The sequence below is a fragment of the Brassica oleracea genome, chromosome C8, assembly GCF_000695525.1.
Source record: "Brassica oleracea var. oleracea cultivar TO1000 chromosome C8, BOL, whole genome shotgun sequence".
In the NCBI taxonomy this organism is placed as follows: Eukaryota; Viridiplantae; Streptophyta; class Magnoliopsida; order Brassicales; family Brassicaceae; genus Brassica; species Brassica oleracea.
In genome coordinates this window covers 29,728,262-29,743,710 of record NC_027755.1, presented here as the reverse complement: position 1 = coordinate 29,743,710, position 15,449 = coordinate 29,728,262, and the positions used below count along the sequence as shown (strand labels likewise).

General features: G+C 38.7%; 4 protein-coding genes and 1 pseudogene across 4 annotated transcripts; 1 reads left to right on the top strand and 4 right to left on the bottom strand.

The window, feature by feature from the left end:
- The first annotated feature begins 1,130 nt into the window (after positions 1-1,130).
- Positions 1,131-3,248, top strand: LOC106312603 (very-long-chain enoyl-CoA reductase). Its single transcript, XM_013750175.1, has 4 exons — positions 1,131-1,391; positions 1,560-1,599; positions 2,162-2,916; positions 2,986-3,248. The coding sequence occupies exons 1-4, from the start codon at positions 1,323-1,325 to the stop codon at positions 3,052-3,054; spliced, it is 933 nt and encodes a 310-aa protein (XP_013605629.1). The 5' UTR covers positions 1,131-1,322; the 3' UTR covers positions 3,055-3,248.
- A 1,070-nt stretch (positions 3,249-4,318) lies between these two features.
- On the bottom strand, positions 4,319-6,391 carry LOC106307673 (putative nuclease HARBI1). The gene is made up of 2 exons (XM_013744687.1): positions 6,075-6,391; positions 4,319-5,469 (listed from the first exon to the last, which is right to left on the bottom strand). Exons 1-2 carry the CDS (start codon positions 6,244-6,246, stop codon positions 4,430-4,432), a joined length of 1,212 nt encoding a protein of 403 aa, XP_013600141.1. The 5' UTR covers positions 6,247-6,391; the 3' UTR covers positions 4,319-4,429.
- A 600-nt stretch (positions 6,392-6,991) lies between these two features.
- Positions 6,992-9,467, bottom strand: LOC106312018 (uncharacterized RNA-binding protein C660.15-like). The gene is made up of 4 exons (XM_013749387.1): positions 8,944-9,467; positions 8,682-8,865; positions 8,462-8,508; positions 6,992-8,389 (listed from the first exon to the last, which is right to left on the bottom strand). Exons 1-4 carry the CDS (start codon positions 9,402-9,404, stop codon positions 7,126-7,128), a joined length of 1,956 nt encoding a protein of 651 aa, XP_013604841.1. The 5' UTR covers positions 9,405-9,467; the 3' UTR covers positions 6,992-7,125.
- Positions 9,468-10,725: 1,258 nt separating this feature from the next.
- On the bottom strand, positions 10,726-11,777 carry LOC106312020 (annotated as a pseudogene).
- A 1,843-nt stretch (positions 11,778-13,620) lies between these two features.
- Positions 13,621-15,266, bottom strand: LOC106309764 (60S ribosomal protein L23a-2). Its single transcript, XM_013746890.1, has 4 exons — positions 15,159-15,266; positions 15,025-15,069; positions 13,967-14,330; positions 13,621-13,878 (listed from the first exon to the last, which is right to left on the bottom strand). The coding sequence occupies exons 2-4, from the start codon at positions 15,038-15,040 to the stop codon at positions 13,794-13,796; spliced, it is 465 nt and encodes a 154-aa protein (XP_013602344.1). The 5' UTR covers positions 15,041-15,069; positions 15,159-15,266; the 3' UTR covers positions 13,621-13,793.
- Between the last annotated feature and the right edge of the window lie 183 nt (positions 15,267-15,449).

The window sequence follows — 15,449 nt, the reverse complement described above, 5'->3', positions numbered from 1 at the left end:
TCATTGGAAGAGAACAAAAAAAAAAAATCAAAAGTCAAACCTTGACATCCTTCGTCTTCTTCCGTTCAAGTTCCTCCTCTGTGTGGATCTTCTTCTTTGCTTCGGTCTCCTAATTTCAGATAACAAACATTAGATTCTCCGGCTTAAACAACAGCCCAACAATTCAAAATCAAGAAATAGTCACCTGTACCATCGTTTAAAGTAGAAGACGATAAGATTTGGGAAAATTGTTGAACATCACTCGCTGAGAATCAGTGATCTGATCTTCCTGAATTTGAGAAGTACCCATGATTCGATCAGCTAGAAAAAGAATAAGAAGGAATTAAATTTCTTCATATGATAATCACAACCTAGTAAAAAATATTGTTACCCTTGTAGTTGAATCCGACGTTCTTGTTCGGGTTTTTTAGACCGTGATGGAAGTAATCTGGGAGGTTGGCGCTGTTGAGCTGATATCATGGCGGTTGAAAGTTGAAATAAAACAGAGGCACGTATCAAGAATAAAGCTGAGGGAATCGAAAGAATTTCATGGCGGTTCAAAGTTACAGTAAAGGATGGAGCTTTATGACTGATTAAATGGGGTTATATGTAGTTAAAGGCGATAATAGGAAGAGATGATAACAGTCTTGCTCTAATGAGAGTTGAGGAAGGAGGAGCTGATGCGTCGAACCAAAGGTTATAGGATTCATAATCATTATGGGCCAACAGATGGGCTAATGCGAGACATCGACTAAACCAAATAAGAAATATGTCATGACTAAAGATGCTTAATGGTAGATTTTCTGAACCTACGTGGACACCCTCTCCATTGAACATATTTGGTTTTTAGTATTGTTAGATTTTTTTTTTATGATCCCCGGAATATAAAGACCGCCCCTGATGACGACCCACGATACATTCAACCAGTTTGTTGGCTTTGCCGTAAATTCTTTCGTTAATTACACATACATGCTATAAGATGGAGCTTTATACCAATCACTTATAAAGTACATCACAACACTGGACAAGAACAACAACAAACAAAAATATACTGAACCAAATCCGGTTATACAAAACCAAAAATAATGTGAGATGAAATAGTGAACCAAAACCGGTTTAATAAAACCCAAAAGAATGGTGATGGGACCAAAAGGGACGGTAGCAACCAAATGGGTCCAAAAATTAAGTTTGGGAGATAGTTAGTTAGTTGTCCTACTCCCAACTACACAACTTCAATGCCCCCAATCTCTTCCTCCTCCTCTCTATTTAACTTTCGTTCTCTCTCTCTCTCACACTCTGAATCTTCTTATCTGGGTCTTCCTCGTTTTCTCCGCTTTTAAGCCATGAAAGTCACCGTCGTCTCCCGCAGCGGCAGAGAAGTTCTCAAAGCCCCCCTCGACCTCCCCGATTCGGTACTTTCTCCTTTGATCTGTCTCCTGTCTCTGTTCTGATTACTGGGTTTTGTCTCTTAATTCGATTAAGGGTTTTTGTTATATACTTTGAATTTCTCGATTGGAGAAATGTAGCGAAAAAGATGCATACTTTCTGACTTTTAGGGTTGTGTGTTTTGTTCTTTGTAGGCGACTGTTGCTAATCTGCAGGAAGCTTTTCATAAGAGAGGTACAAGTTTCGATCTTTTACTAGTAGAATTGACTTGTAGATATGTTGAAATCAATCTGCTTATGATAGCTAGTGTTAGTTTCATTTCATGCAGTAGTTCATCTTAATGTGTTGAATCCACTTTAAGAGATAGATGCTTATGGGTTATAATCAAGATCTGTGTGGATGCTTATGGATTGTTTAGATTTTATAATGTTCTATGCTAATGAGGATTATTTAAGCTTGTAATAAGCCCAGTTTTGGGGTTTTTGATTACTCATTACAAGTTTCAACTTTTTCTCATTAATGGATCTGTTACCATTAGGCTCAAATGCTTTCATTTTAGATTGACTCTAAGTCAGCACTTTCATGCCTTTATAAGACTATATTGACACTATCTAAAATCTTCGTTACGAACAATGTGTAATCAGTGTATCCCTCTTATGATTTGACCATGCATTATAGATTCTCTGCAGTATCTGTATTAATCAGAGAGCTTGAAGTCCCTTTCTTCACATCTAGAATAGCTTTGCTAATGTTATTATGGACTGTGTGTGATTCGGGTTATGTTGTTTCGTAACAGCTAAGAAGTTTTACCCATCGAGGCAAAGACTGACTCTCCCCGTGGCTCCTGGCTCAAAGGACAAACCGGTTGTTCTCAACAGCAAGAAGTCACTCAAAGAGTACTGTGATGGAAACACAGACTCCTTAACCGTAGTCTTCAAGGACTTGGGAGCACAAGTCTCATACCGCACGCTCTTCTTCTTCGAGTACCTAGGCCCGCTCCTAATCTACCCGGTCTTCTACTACTTCCCTGTTTACAAATACCTGGGCTACGGCGAAGACCGTGTGATCCACCCGGTCCAGACCTATGCCATGTACTACTGGTGCTTTCACTACTTCAAACGTATCATGGAAACGTTCTTCGTCCATAGGTTCAGCCACGCGACTTCACCGATAGGGAACGTGTTCAGGAACTGTGCTTACTACTGGACCTTTGGTGCTTACATTGCGTATTACGTGAATCACCCTTTGTACACGCCGGTGAGTGACCTTCAGATGAAGATCGGTTTCGGGTTTGGTTTGGTCTGCCAAGTCGCAAACTTTTACTGTCACATTCTGTTGAAGAATCTGAGAGACCCTAGTGGCTCTGGAGGGTACCAGATCCCACGTGGCTTCCTCTTCAACATTGTTACGTGTGCCAATTACACGACTGAGATTTACCAGTGGCTAGGGTTCAACATCGCTACTCAGACCGTTGCGGGATACGTTTTCTTGGCTGTTGCTGCTCTGATTATGACTAACTGGGCTCTTGGAAAGCACAGCCGTCTGAGAAAGGTAACAAAAGCTAAACTCTCAAGTCTCTTTGCATTATGTGGTTCTTATTGTGGGGTTTGTGATTTGCAGATATTTGATGGGAAAGATGGGAAGCCAAAGTATCCAAGAAGATGGGTGATCTTACCTCCATTCCTGTAGAAGACTCATCGTTGTGATCCTCGTTTTTATCAGTTTAAAACTCTATTAATAAGGTTGTCAAAGAGATTTGCAAGATGTGTGGTTTCCTCTGTATTGGTTGTTCCTTTTGTTTTGAGATGTTTTGTAAGTTTAGAGATTTTAGAAACATGCTTCTTTAATCGTTTATCACGCAAACTAAATCATCCGTTATTCCATTGTATTGCATAGTAAGTCAATCTCAAAACATTTTGCCATTACAGAGCGAAAATTTATTAATTTATAGAGATATTAATTTACAAAAAAAAAATTTATTTAATTTTTTTCTATTTTTAATATGTTTATATATAAAATACGAAAATATTTGATTTTATCGCATGTACATTATTCAAATTTTAGAAATTTGACTTTCATATTGTTTTATTATCTTATTTGGTGTTTATGTTTTATATGATTGTTAAATGGTTGTCCATACAATTTTACTAAATATTATCAAAATATATTAAAATGTTAAGAATAATAAAGATATTTTCATTGTTAATATAAAATGAATAATATAATGTTTATTTTGTACTTATATAAAATTATATATAGATAGTTTATTAATTTATGATTTTAATGGGACTATATATTTACATGAAAGTTTTAAAAGTATTATTATCTTATTATTTTATCGATTTGTGTCATATTTTATACCGGCCCAAGTTGGGACCGGCAAAATTTATTAATTTATAGAAATTATTAATTTATCGAGTATTAATTTATAGAGGTTCTACTGTATTTTAAATTATAGTAGTAAGTAGGCATGCGGGCCGGGTTATTCGATTTGGGTAGTTCGATTTTCGGTTAGTTCATTTCAACATAAATCTTACCAAATTAGCCCAAAATAAAGAACGGTTCGGTATTCTGTTAGTTTGGTTTTTGAAAATTCTATCGATGTTTTTGATTTCGGTTAAATTTTAGTTAAATTGTTTAAAAAAATTGGAAATTTTTTGCTTATTTCGATTAAAAATTTAGTTAGTTCGGTTTTTTGATATAGTTTGGATATAGTTATTTGTAAAGAAAAATATTGAAGTAACCGATTGCCCAACTGAAAAACAATTTTTTAGAAAACCTACCAAATTGAACCAAACTTCTAACCAAAATAACCAAATTTTGGTTCAGTACGCGGGTTTGGTTTTGTTCAAAGTTACATGCCTAATAGTAGGGTACACATCAATGAGACAGGAACTAACCAATGCTGGTGATTTCATCGTCACTAAGGCTTGTGTATTAGGATGTGTCTGAAGTTCAGAAAATACACATGTTTTTATGAAAGGATGGATACTAATAAAATGTTGTATGCTAAACAGAAGCAAATGAAGCTTTTACACAAAGAAGACAAGAACATGGAGAGTAATCAAGCTGACGAATTTTCTCCCCACAGTTGGTTAGAGAGTTCATCTCTCAAGACAGATGAAGCCTCATCGACAGTCTTGCAGCTTCGCTGCCTGTAATTGACGTCATGTTGGGGAGACAAGAGACGATCATCCAGAGTCTGATCATCCATATCTATAAGAATGTTGTGCAGCAAGCAACAGACAAATATAATCCTCGGTAACCGGTTTCTATCAGGCATCCACATGACTCCGTTTATGATCCTCCACTTATCTTTAAGCCTGGACAACGCCATCTGCGCGGGCTTTCTAGTCTCGGAGTGTCTTTTGTTGAACTCTGTTTGAGGAAGCGACATGGGTTTGCCTTGGTATGGAGTGAGAAGCCACGGAAGAAGAGGAAAGCCTGAGTCACCTACTATGTATTCTCTTAGCTCTGTTCTCTCCGAGAGCTGGATCTTTCCCCCGTTGAGTCTCTTCCCTTTCTCAACGAGTTTGAAGAATCCTGAGTTCTTGAGGACGACGTCGTCGCTTAAACTCCCAGGCCAACCAGCGATCACGTCGAGGAATCTCATGTCAGGGTCCACTACAGCCTGCAACACCATGCTGAAGTTCTTCTCTCCGTCCAACCAAACTTTGTTCGACAGTTCCACATTGGGAAGGTTCATCATTACATGCGTGATGTCGATTGCTCCACAGCAGTTTGGAAGGCCTGAGATTTTCTCGAACTTTGATTTGATATCGTCGAGTTTCGAAGGCCATGAGAGGTGGTGCAGGGCTCTCTCTTCCATGGACTCAACGAAGCGCCAAGTGATCTGCGAAACGGTTGACTGGTTCATACCAAAGGACTCTCCAATGACGGAGAGAGACTCACCAGAGCCGAGCCTCCTAAGCGCCACAGCAACACGGTCGTGGAGAGTTAGTGGTTTGCCGTTTGAGTCGCTGAAGTTTGCAGGCTTTGCTGTGAAGTCGTCTTTCACGAGAGAGCAAATGTAGTCAAATGTCTTTCTTGATACTTTGAAGACAGACTCGAATGTCTTTGGATCCGTAGACCCCGAGTATGGACCTAAAAGGTAAAACAAAAACAAAAAAGCATGATTGTCGTCTCATGGTAACAAGGGTCAGCAAATTGTTCCTCTTCTCAACAACATCATCTATTTATTGAAATATAGTCAGCATATTGGTTACCATCTACCAAGAAGCGTATATACAGATCCTCAGCTAGTTCAACTTCTTAAAATCTCAATATCACCATCAGAGGCATTGATTAGAAAATGAGAAGTAATATCTTCCAGGATGGTTACGGAAACAGAGGCTCTATAGTGCTTAATCCCAAAGTCTTAAAAGATTTCATAATCCAAAGCAGTAAGCATAGAGGGGGCAGGCAAGGTCAAAGTTGCTTGATTTGGAAGAATAAACTTTTAAACTCTCACATCTATAAATGGCTACAAGCAGCACTAAGAAGAAGCTTCAGCTTTTATAGCTAAATGTAGTTATCCAATCGAAAAGAGAAAGTTACAAAACTCAATTAAATTAGATCGAAACCGACGAATTTAAAGAAAACGAAAAGCTACAATAATCAATCCGTTAAATCCTGAAACGAATGAGATTCCGGAGATATCTATGGTCAAACGATACCAATGCAGAAGAAGAAACGAGATTTGGAAGTACCAGAAATACGGCGAGAGAATCCATCCCACCAATCCGACGGCTGAGATGAGTCGTCGTTGTCGTTGTCGTTGTGAAGAGAATCAGTGGCGGCGGAAGCAGCGAGCAAGACGTTGGGATCAGCCTTCTTCTCGGCTGATCTCTTCCTCTTCTTTAACGCTTTGATAGGTCCCATTTAGATCTCCGATACTCTTTCAGTAGTTGATGGTAGAAGTCGTGGGAAGAGTCAAAATAAATAAAAAAAGTTCAGTAAAGATTTGTGTGTTGTGCGTTCAGTTTCGTGTTTAAAACATGCAACAGAGATAGAGAGAGAAAGAAAGAGAGAGATTCAAGGTACAAAGATGAGATATTATATTTTTTTATATATCTAAGTGGGCGTGACCCTCTTTGGTTTGATTTTTTATTTTTTTATTTTGGTAAAATGAGTACCAAAGTTCAAAATTATATAAATATATGAAATCCAAAAATAACTATTTTTTAATTAAAAATCTTGGTGGACTAGATCTTTTTTTTTTTCTTAGCAATAGTCAAAATATGGAAAATCTATGGATATTGATAGAATGTCGAAAGTATCTCTAGGTACAGGAAATAAAATCATAAGATGTATACTTACAGAGAAGTTACCATTATGTTTGATTGGGTTTTTAATTGACAACTTAGACCATCTTCTAATTTTTCCTATTTTGTAGTAACTTCTTGTTTTGAAGGATACATACTTTGATGATGATAAACACATATCATAAAACGGATCTCTCATTTAAAAATAAAAACCGTTTACCTATTATTTTTGTAAAACAGAAATATAGTGTGAAAAAGCTACACCAAAAATTTATGAAAAAGTAAAATTTCATAATAAAGCAATACACAATAAACTTTTTTTTCTCTGCCGACAAAAAAAAAAAAAATCTTATAAGAGATTCTAAAAGAGAACCAACAAAACTCCTCTCCTACCAAGTGGCCTGAGTTATTCCTTTCAAATGTCAAATTAAAAAAAAACAAGAACATTTCGTTACAATGTTTAAGCTGTCTGTAGGGCTTTTGGGTTCATCACCCTCTATTTTTGCTGCTTCTTAGGACATGCAGAAGAAAGATGACCCTTTAATCCACACTCGTGACATATTCTCCTTTTCATCTTACCAGCGCTAACCTTAGACGCTGAGCCTCCTTCATTAGTTCCAACAGTGACAGCAACCGATACCGGCTCAGCAGCATGTGTCACGTCCATGTACGAACCGCCTATGTTGTCAGTATCTCCTGATTCCTTTTGAATATTATAGCTTGTTACCTGAACCGGTCTTGCCTCAACAGCCTGGTGATCCGCCTTTGAGTTTGTGCGATCACTGTTTTGAAGCTTATTGGGACAAGCTGTAGAAAGATGACCCTTCTCTCCACACTCATAACATGACCTCCTTTTGATCTTACCAATGCTAACCTCAGATGGTAAGCTTCCACTAGTCGCTTCATTTGCAGCAGTGTATGTCTCATTCATGTAAGAACCACCACCACCACCATTGTTCTTTTGATGATAATCATAGCTAAACATAGCCGGTCTTGCGTTAACAGTCTCTTTATGAGCATCTTGAAGCTTCTTGGGACAGGCTGTAGAAAGATGACCCTTTTCTCCACACTCATAACAAGTCCTCCTTTTGACCTTACCAGTGCTAACCTCAGATGCTAAGCCTTCACTATAACCTTCATTTGTAGCAGTGTATGTCTCATCCATGTAAGAACCACCATAGCTCCTTTGAAGATCATAGCTTGGCATGGTCGGTGGTCTAGCGGTAACAGTCTCTTGAAGCTTCTTGGGGCAGGCGGTAGATAGATGACCCTTCTCTCCACACTCATAACAGCTCCTCCTTTTGATCTTACCGCTGCTCATCGTGTTTTCAAAGTAGTTCACGTCATCAGCAGCTGCATCAGTCTCATCAGCATTGTTCGTTTCACCAGGCGTAGGATTAGTACTATGATCCCCCACTGGTCTCTCTTTAAGAGCACAGCAGATCTTGACCGGTCTTCCACAGATAACCTGCTGATCCAGCTTAAGCGCCATAGCCACAGAGACGCTATCCTTGAAATCCACATGCGCGTAACCTTTGAAATCCCCTGTTTCTTTGTTTTTGCCCAACCGCACCGTGTTTATAACGCAGTCGGAGAAGAGCTTGCGTATTTCACGCTCTGTTGTGTCCCAGGCTAAGTTCCCAATGTACACCCTGTGATAACCCTCAACCATCTCTGGAACGAAGCCAGAAGATGTTCTTGTTCTTGGCACGGAAGGTGTGGTTTTCACGTATTGCTGGATTGTCAAGTATCGATCACCCCTAGTAACAAAGTTGAAAACGATTACTCAACTGTAAACAAGAAAGTCATAAGCATTTTCAGATATTACTTACATTGCAGCTCTATCAAAAGCCAAAGCACGATTAGCTCCATCTTCAGTCTGTTAATAGAGAAAGATGTCAATACAGCTATAGTCTAACTTAACCAATCTCTTGATGATTTCTCTGAAACTGAAATGAGCCTAAACCCCTAAACAAAGAGAACTATGTGGTCTTAAATGCAAACACTTCAGCATATCAATGTCCTAAGAGAAACAGCAAAAAAAAAACTTACTTCGAAGGTGATGAAAGCAATGCCAGTGAATGCACCATCTTCAGGACGCATCTTGCAGTCAACTTTAGTGATGACACCACAGCTTCTGAAGTAGCTACGAATCTCATCCTCTGTGCTCTGATAAGGAATACCACCAACGTATATCTTCTTAGGAACAATCCCATCTTCTTCTTCTTCTTCTTTACTGTAAATGAAGAAAACACAATCAAATTAACAGAACTGAAACATAAAAAACATGAACTGAGAGCTTAAACAAATTTACCTCTCTGTCTCAACTTGAATCTCTTCTGTCTTAACCTTCTCCTCTACTTTGTCTTCATCGGCTTTCTTTGGAGTTTTGTTAACCTTTCGTTTCTTCTTCTTCTTCTTCTGTTTTTTCTTCTTAGTCTTCTTTTTCTGGGACTCCTCCCCTTCTCCTTCTTCACCGACTTTGTCTTCCACAGTATCGTCTCTCTTCCTCTTCTTCGTATTCTTTTCATCAGTTTTCGCAGCATCACGTTCCACTTCATTGGGTTCGTCTCCTCTCGTGGAAGTATCGAGCTTTCTTCGTATCTCTCTCTTTGACAATCTGGGTTTGTGGCTGGCTGAGTCAAGGAGACTTTTCAGAGATTGAGATTGCAAGCTCGAGGCTGATTCTGGGTTGGTTTCTGCTACGGAGACCGATAGAGATTTAACCAAATCTTGGCGAAGCTTCTGCTTGAGCTTCTTGTTCGAGAGCACCATCTTCAACAAGCTGAAAACGAAACCTTTCCAGAGAAGAGAGACCCAACCATAAACCCTAGTTGATGGTTTTGATACGACCTACATATGGGCTTTATTGGGCCTTTAACAATACTGGGCCAAAAATTTCTATGGGTGTGTACTATTTAAGCACCTGCTTTTGTCTTTTATTAATGTGTCTTGTTAAAGAAAAGGTCAAGGAAGTTTCAAAGTGGATAAACTGAGGAAGAAGAAGCGAATCTGTTAGAAAGAATATCTCTCTCTCTATCTATCGACTACCAAGAGGACAAAACACACAAGACTATCAATCTCCTGTATTTGTCCGCATGTCGTCAATGGCTTCTCTGAAGCTTTCACCTTCTTCGCCAGTCTCCATCCCTAAGGCTCTTCTACTTCAGAATCGCCAGTCAAGTGAATTGTCTATGTCTAACAATAGCCTTAGGGTATGTGATTACAGTACGTGAATTTTCTATGTCTATGTCTACTCCAGAGAAGCGGGTATGTTGTTAGGAGAGGAGTTTCATTTATTGTTCGGTCTGAGCAATCTCCGTCTTCCTCCTCTGATCTTCAGGGTCTGTGTTTTCTTTACACTTCTTGTTTGCATTTGAATGCAAGAAAAAAAAAAACACTCATATTTCTTGTATTTTGTTTTTTGTTTTCTTTAATATAAATTTCAGAGGAGGCGTGTCGTGGTAACATTAGGTGTTGTAGCTCCTTGGATCTCATTGCTTTGTAAAGCTCCAGTATCATGTAAGTTGCTGTGTCTTGTCATCTAATCCTATCTTAGTTTCCTCCTCTTAGCTAAAATTATTAAAAATCTAAGAGGATATGATGATAATGGATCAGTCAGATGGTGCAGAAAGCAAGAAAGGATTCATGACTGTCTCTGACAATAAGGATGCTTATTCCTTTCTCTATCCCTTTGGCTGGCAGGTTTATATCCTCTTTTCGATTTTTAAACACACTGACTGACATTTGAAAAGAATGACCAATAATGTTGTGTTTGGTGTCAGGAAGTTGTGATTGAAGGTCAAGACAAGGTCTAGAAAGACGTCATTGAGCCGTTAGAAAGCGTCAGTGTCAATCTGATCCCTACGAGCAAACAGACTATCAAAGACTTCGGCCCTCCTAAAGCAGGTATGCATATTTTATATACATACGAATTGTTTCTGGAATGGAGAAATGATTTGAACACTGGTGTGGTCACAGATCGCTGAGACACTGATACTGAAAGTTTCAGCACCTCCAAATCAGAAGACAACTCTTATTGATGCATCAGAGGTAGTCTCCTCATTTTCCTTATTTCTAGTTTTATGTTTTGAAAAAGCCAATTTTCTTCACTTATTATTACACAAAACACACACACAAAGCTTTTTTTGACTTGTCAAAGCGAAGAAAAAATCGGCAGACCAGACAACGTAGCACCAGCGTCAACAATGTAAACATTCCCAGAGACATACCTGGAAGAGTCATGAATCAGATACCTAACCAGGGAGGTAAGCCCCGGGTCCACAGTCTGCTGCACCTTCAACGGAACAATCCTCTCCCTCACATTCTTCATCCACTCTTTCCTCACCAGACCTTCCGTGATCTCCGACTTAAACAGCCCCGGAGCTATCGAGTTCACTCTTATACCATACTCACCCAGCTCAACCGCCATCATCTTCGTCATAATATCAAGACCTCCTTTCGAACACGCGTACGCCAACGCGCCGGGTAGCTTCCCGCGCTGAAGCCCCGCGATGGAGGAAACGTTTATCACCGATCCTCCGCCGCGGCGTTTGGCGTCGCGCATCAGAACGCAGACGTGTTTTGATACTAGCCAGACTCGACTTGACGTTGCCTCTGATTCCTGCGTTGTTGATCAAGACGTCGATGTTTCCGAAGATGTCCCAAGCTTGTTTGACTGCGTTTTGGATGGTGGATGAGTCTGAGGAGACGTCTAGCTCGAGAGGTGCGGCTTGTTTGGTTTTTGTTGGGGAGAATAAGGTGTTGATCTCGGAGCAGAGGGATTGGAGACGGTCGAGACGGCGAGCTGCGGCGATGATCTTGCAGCCGGATTTGGCTAGATCGAGGCAGATCTCTCTTCCGATGCCGGATGAAGCTCCTGTTAGGAGAACCACTTTGTCTTTGAGCTCGCACCATGGCTCTAGTGGCCTCAACACCTGCTTTTTGGATCAATAAAAGATAGAAACATTTAAATGTGTTACAAAGATGAGACACGAGATCATATTCAAGATTAAGAGATCTCATCATCGTTGTATCTTACAGTCTGATGATTGCTGCTCATAGTGTTTTCTCAGTGTGAAGTTGTCGCTTTCTCTAAAGTCTCCAGCTGGTTCGTCTAAGCACTAAAATAATATTATTAGGTTTTATGATAGGACTCCCATAACATGTGGTAAGGTAGTTTACAGATAGGATCATAAAGTAGTATAATATAAAATCTCTATAACGTGCCATAACCAAAAAAATATTGATTAGTTGATTAAATTATGAGATTTTTACATCTAGAGACACTTTCTCACATATCAATTGCACTACGACACACTTACCACTTGAGACACACTTTCACTTGTAGAAATGACTCTTATGACCTTAAACTAAAAAAAATAGAACATTTCACTTTCTTTCCATCACACAAATCTCTCTCCTCTTTTTATTTCACTTTATTGTTTTTCTTATTACGCCTTATGTTTTCATTTACTTTTATCTCAAATTCTAAAATATATTAAACAAAAATAATTATCATAATAAATTATATATAAAATTCTCTATCTTTTAAGATTCATTTTCATAGATATATTATATATATATTAATGTGCAAACAAAATTAAAAATGTGAACGTGGACACCAAAACGTGGATAATGGAATTATAGATTAGATGTGGACATGAACATCAGGTCGTTGGTTGATACGTTTAAAAGCTTATTTCTTTGCTATAGTCTTCCGAAAGGAGGAACCCACAAAACCATGTTTCCACTGTTACTTCCCACTGTCACCCATCGAGTTCCAGTTTTAACTCACTAAAGATCTCATATTTTGAACTGTTGTACACCGATTTGCTGGAGACTTTCCACGTGACCACATCCAATCAAACGCAACTAGCGCTCGATCTTCGATAAGACAACTCGATTAAAGTTGTCTTTTCCATTGGAGCTCGGTCATAGGTGTCTTATCGGAGAACAAGAGCTAGTTGTGTTGGATTGGATGTGGTCATCGGGGAAGTCTCCAGCAGATCAGTGTACATCAAATCGAAAGATAAAACCGTTAGAGAGTTGGAACCAGAACTCGATTGTGGTGGTGACAACGGCGGTCCTCTGAAACTCGTGCTCACCACTCCAATCCGCCGCGGTTCTTCTTCTTCACTGTGCCGAGCTTGGGATTTCAAGCTTCGTCGTTCTCTGTTCAAACTCATCAAGAAGATGTGATCTCACATATCTTATACATAAATTATTATATTTTAAGTTGAAAAATATTGGTGATTAGCATATGAAAAATCATCAACGAAATTTTGTTCACATTATAGAAAAATAATGTCCGCATGAACTTGTATCCATATTTATATCATCCACATTTATGGGTCCACGTTTCCAATTACCCGCATTTCTTTGTTCACATTTTCACTAACCCACATTTTTCATTTTTTTAATTTTCCTATTCATCTACATATTTTGCGTACATGTCAAATTTCTTTAAAATTTCAAATTTGCAATAGTAGAAGTAAACCACCATACATATTCTTTGCTTTTCTTTGATTTAGATGTCCACAAGTTACTAGTCATCCACAATTCGTCACAACTTGTCATCCACAGTTTGTCGTCCACAACTCGTCATTTTCCACAAGGGTAAATTTGTCAAAAATACGCCTAGGTCCCACCAGAAAGTGCCTCACATGTGAGAAGTGACAGAAAAGACAAAAAGTGTTCTTATATGTAATCAACTCTTAAATTATTAAGAGTATGGGCTCTACCGTGAATTATTCAACAGATGCGGGCTCCACAGAGAGACCGTTTTCTCAACTGTATAGTTAAAGTTGGTACTATTAAACCGGGATTAGACAGCTGCAATAGAAATTGGAACAAAGAAAACTCAGCGATCTTTATAAAGCTACACAACATTAAGATTAGTGTATACCATATAGATGAAAGTCTAATTAGATCTAGAGTTGGTTAAGCTGCTGGTACGAATTAACCCAATTTAACCGGTATCGGTATAAAAGAGGGGAACAAGACTAAGAAAATTATAACGAACAAGTAATACCAAAACATTATCTTCGAGTCTAACGAAGAAGCACAAAGAGATGGTAGTATCCTTAATTAACAAAACTGAAACTACAGAAGAGAAAAACATGAAAGTCTGTTTTTTGAGCAAAAGGAAAATGGAATGATAGATTAGATGATCCCGATTTTGTTAGCCACATCCAAAGCATCGTAATCAGGGGTCAATCTCACGTAGGCCTTCTTCGTTCCATCAGGCCTGCAAACAAAACCATTCATTCATCAATGTTGATATTATCAACCCATCTTCAAAGTGAAAGATTTGCTTTCAAGAGTGTGTGTGGTACCTAATGAGGGTGTTGACTTTCTTGGTCTGAATGTCATACATCTTTTTGACAGCATCCTTGATCTTCTTCTTGTCTGCACGGATGTCAACAATGAAGACCAAGGTGTTGTTGTCTTCGATCTTCTTCATTGCGGACTCGGTGGTGAGTGGGTACTTGAGGATTCCGTAGTGGTCCAACTTGTTCCTTGGAGTTGCACTGATGCGTGGGTACTTGGGGTCTCTAGCCTTCGTCAGTGTCTTTGGCCTGTGGAATGTCACCTTTGTTCTGATCTTCTTCGCCTTCTTCTTGATGATTTGGCCTGATTTAACCGCTTTTGCAGCTTTCAAGGCCTTGGCTTTTGGATCAGCCTTCTTAGTGACATCAACTGCAAAAAAAAAGGAGAAATAGAGAGTTGAAACAATTTAGAAAGGTTCAAAGGCAGAATCTTTACATGTCTACAATTCAAATGCAAGTTATATAACTACTATTAGCAATTTTCACGAAGACTCCTACTAGTTCAAAGGACATATTCAAGACTATCACTAGGCAGTAAAGGCTCAATTTCGAGTTCAGCTGACATAAGAGAGCTTTGTCCCACGGTAAATCAATGTACAACCACTAACGATAAGATCAAAAAGTCGAGTACATAGAAAATAGCCACACTAAGCACAAGCGAGAATGCAATAATCGAAATGACAGTGTCAAGCGAGAAACTAATGGTACCATACACACTTCAGCTCAACGTTTTTGATGAACTATATCTTATAAATGAAAGCTTTGTTCCATGGCAAATCAATGTAATACCAGCTAACGATACGATCAAAAGGTCCAATACATAGAAATAGCCACATTAAGCACAAGAGAAGATGTGATAATCGAGACAACACAATGTCAAACATGAAACTAATAGAGTACCATACATACTTTAGCTCATGATTGTAATGTTTTTGATGAGCTATTATTACCAAGTAAAATCTGAACAAAGTAATAGCAGGGAAGAGAAGAGATTGATTGATAGAATAATATAAGAAGATGCTGATGATCCCTATGGAATAACTATATTCATGGAAAGGCGGTACCTTTAGCTGGAGCCATTGCTCAAAGTGAGATCCTTTCCGCAAAATCTGTACAACCCAAAATTAGTTAACCCCGAAAAAGAAGATAGCGATTCAAGTTGAGAACTAAAGAAAAGATCGAGTGCAGAAGGACGAACCTGGAGCGGCGAAACGAAAACCCTAGTATCAGTTTTGAGGGTTTTATTTATTATTTATCTTTAGGGGAGTGCAAATGAAAAGACTAGAAGCTCTCTATATCGTTTCCTTATGGGCCTTGGTTAAATTACTGGGCTTTCTTCTATTAGATTATTCCGAATTCAAACAAACAGTTCAAAAGTTGAAGAATGAGATACAGATCGGACGAAGAAGGTCACCAATAAAGCTATTAAGCAATCAAATGAAAAGAGATTAATTTGAGATTAATTATAGATGTTCTTGCCTCATTTGTA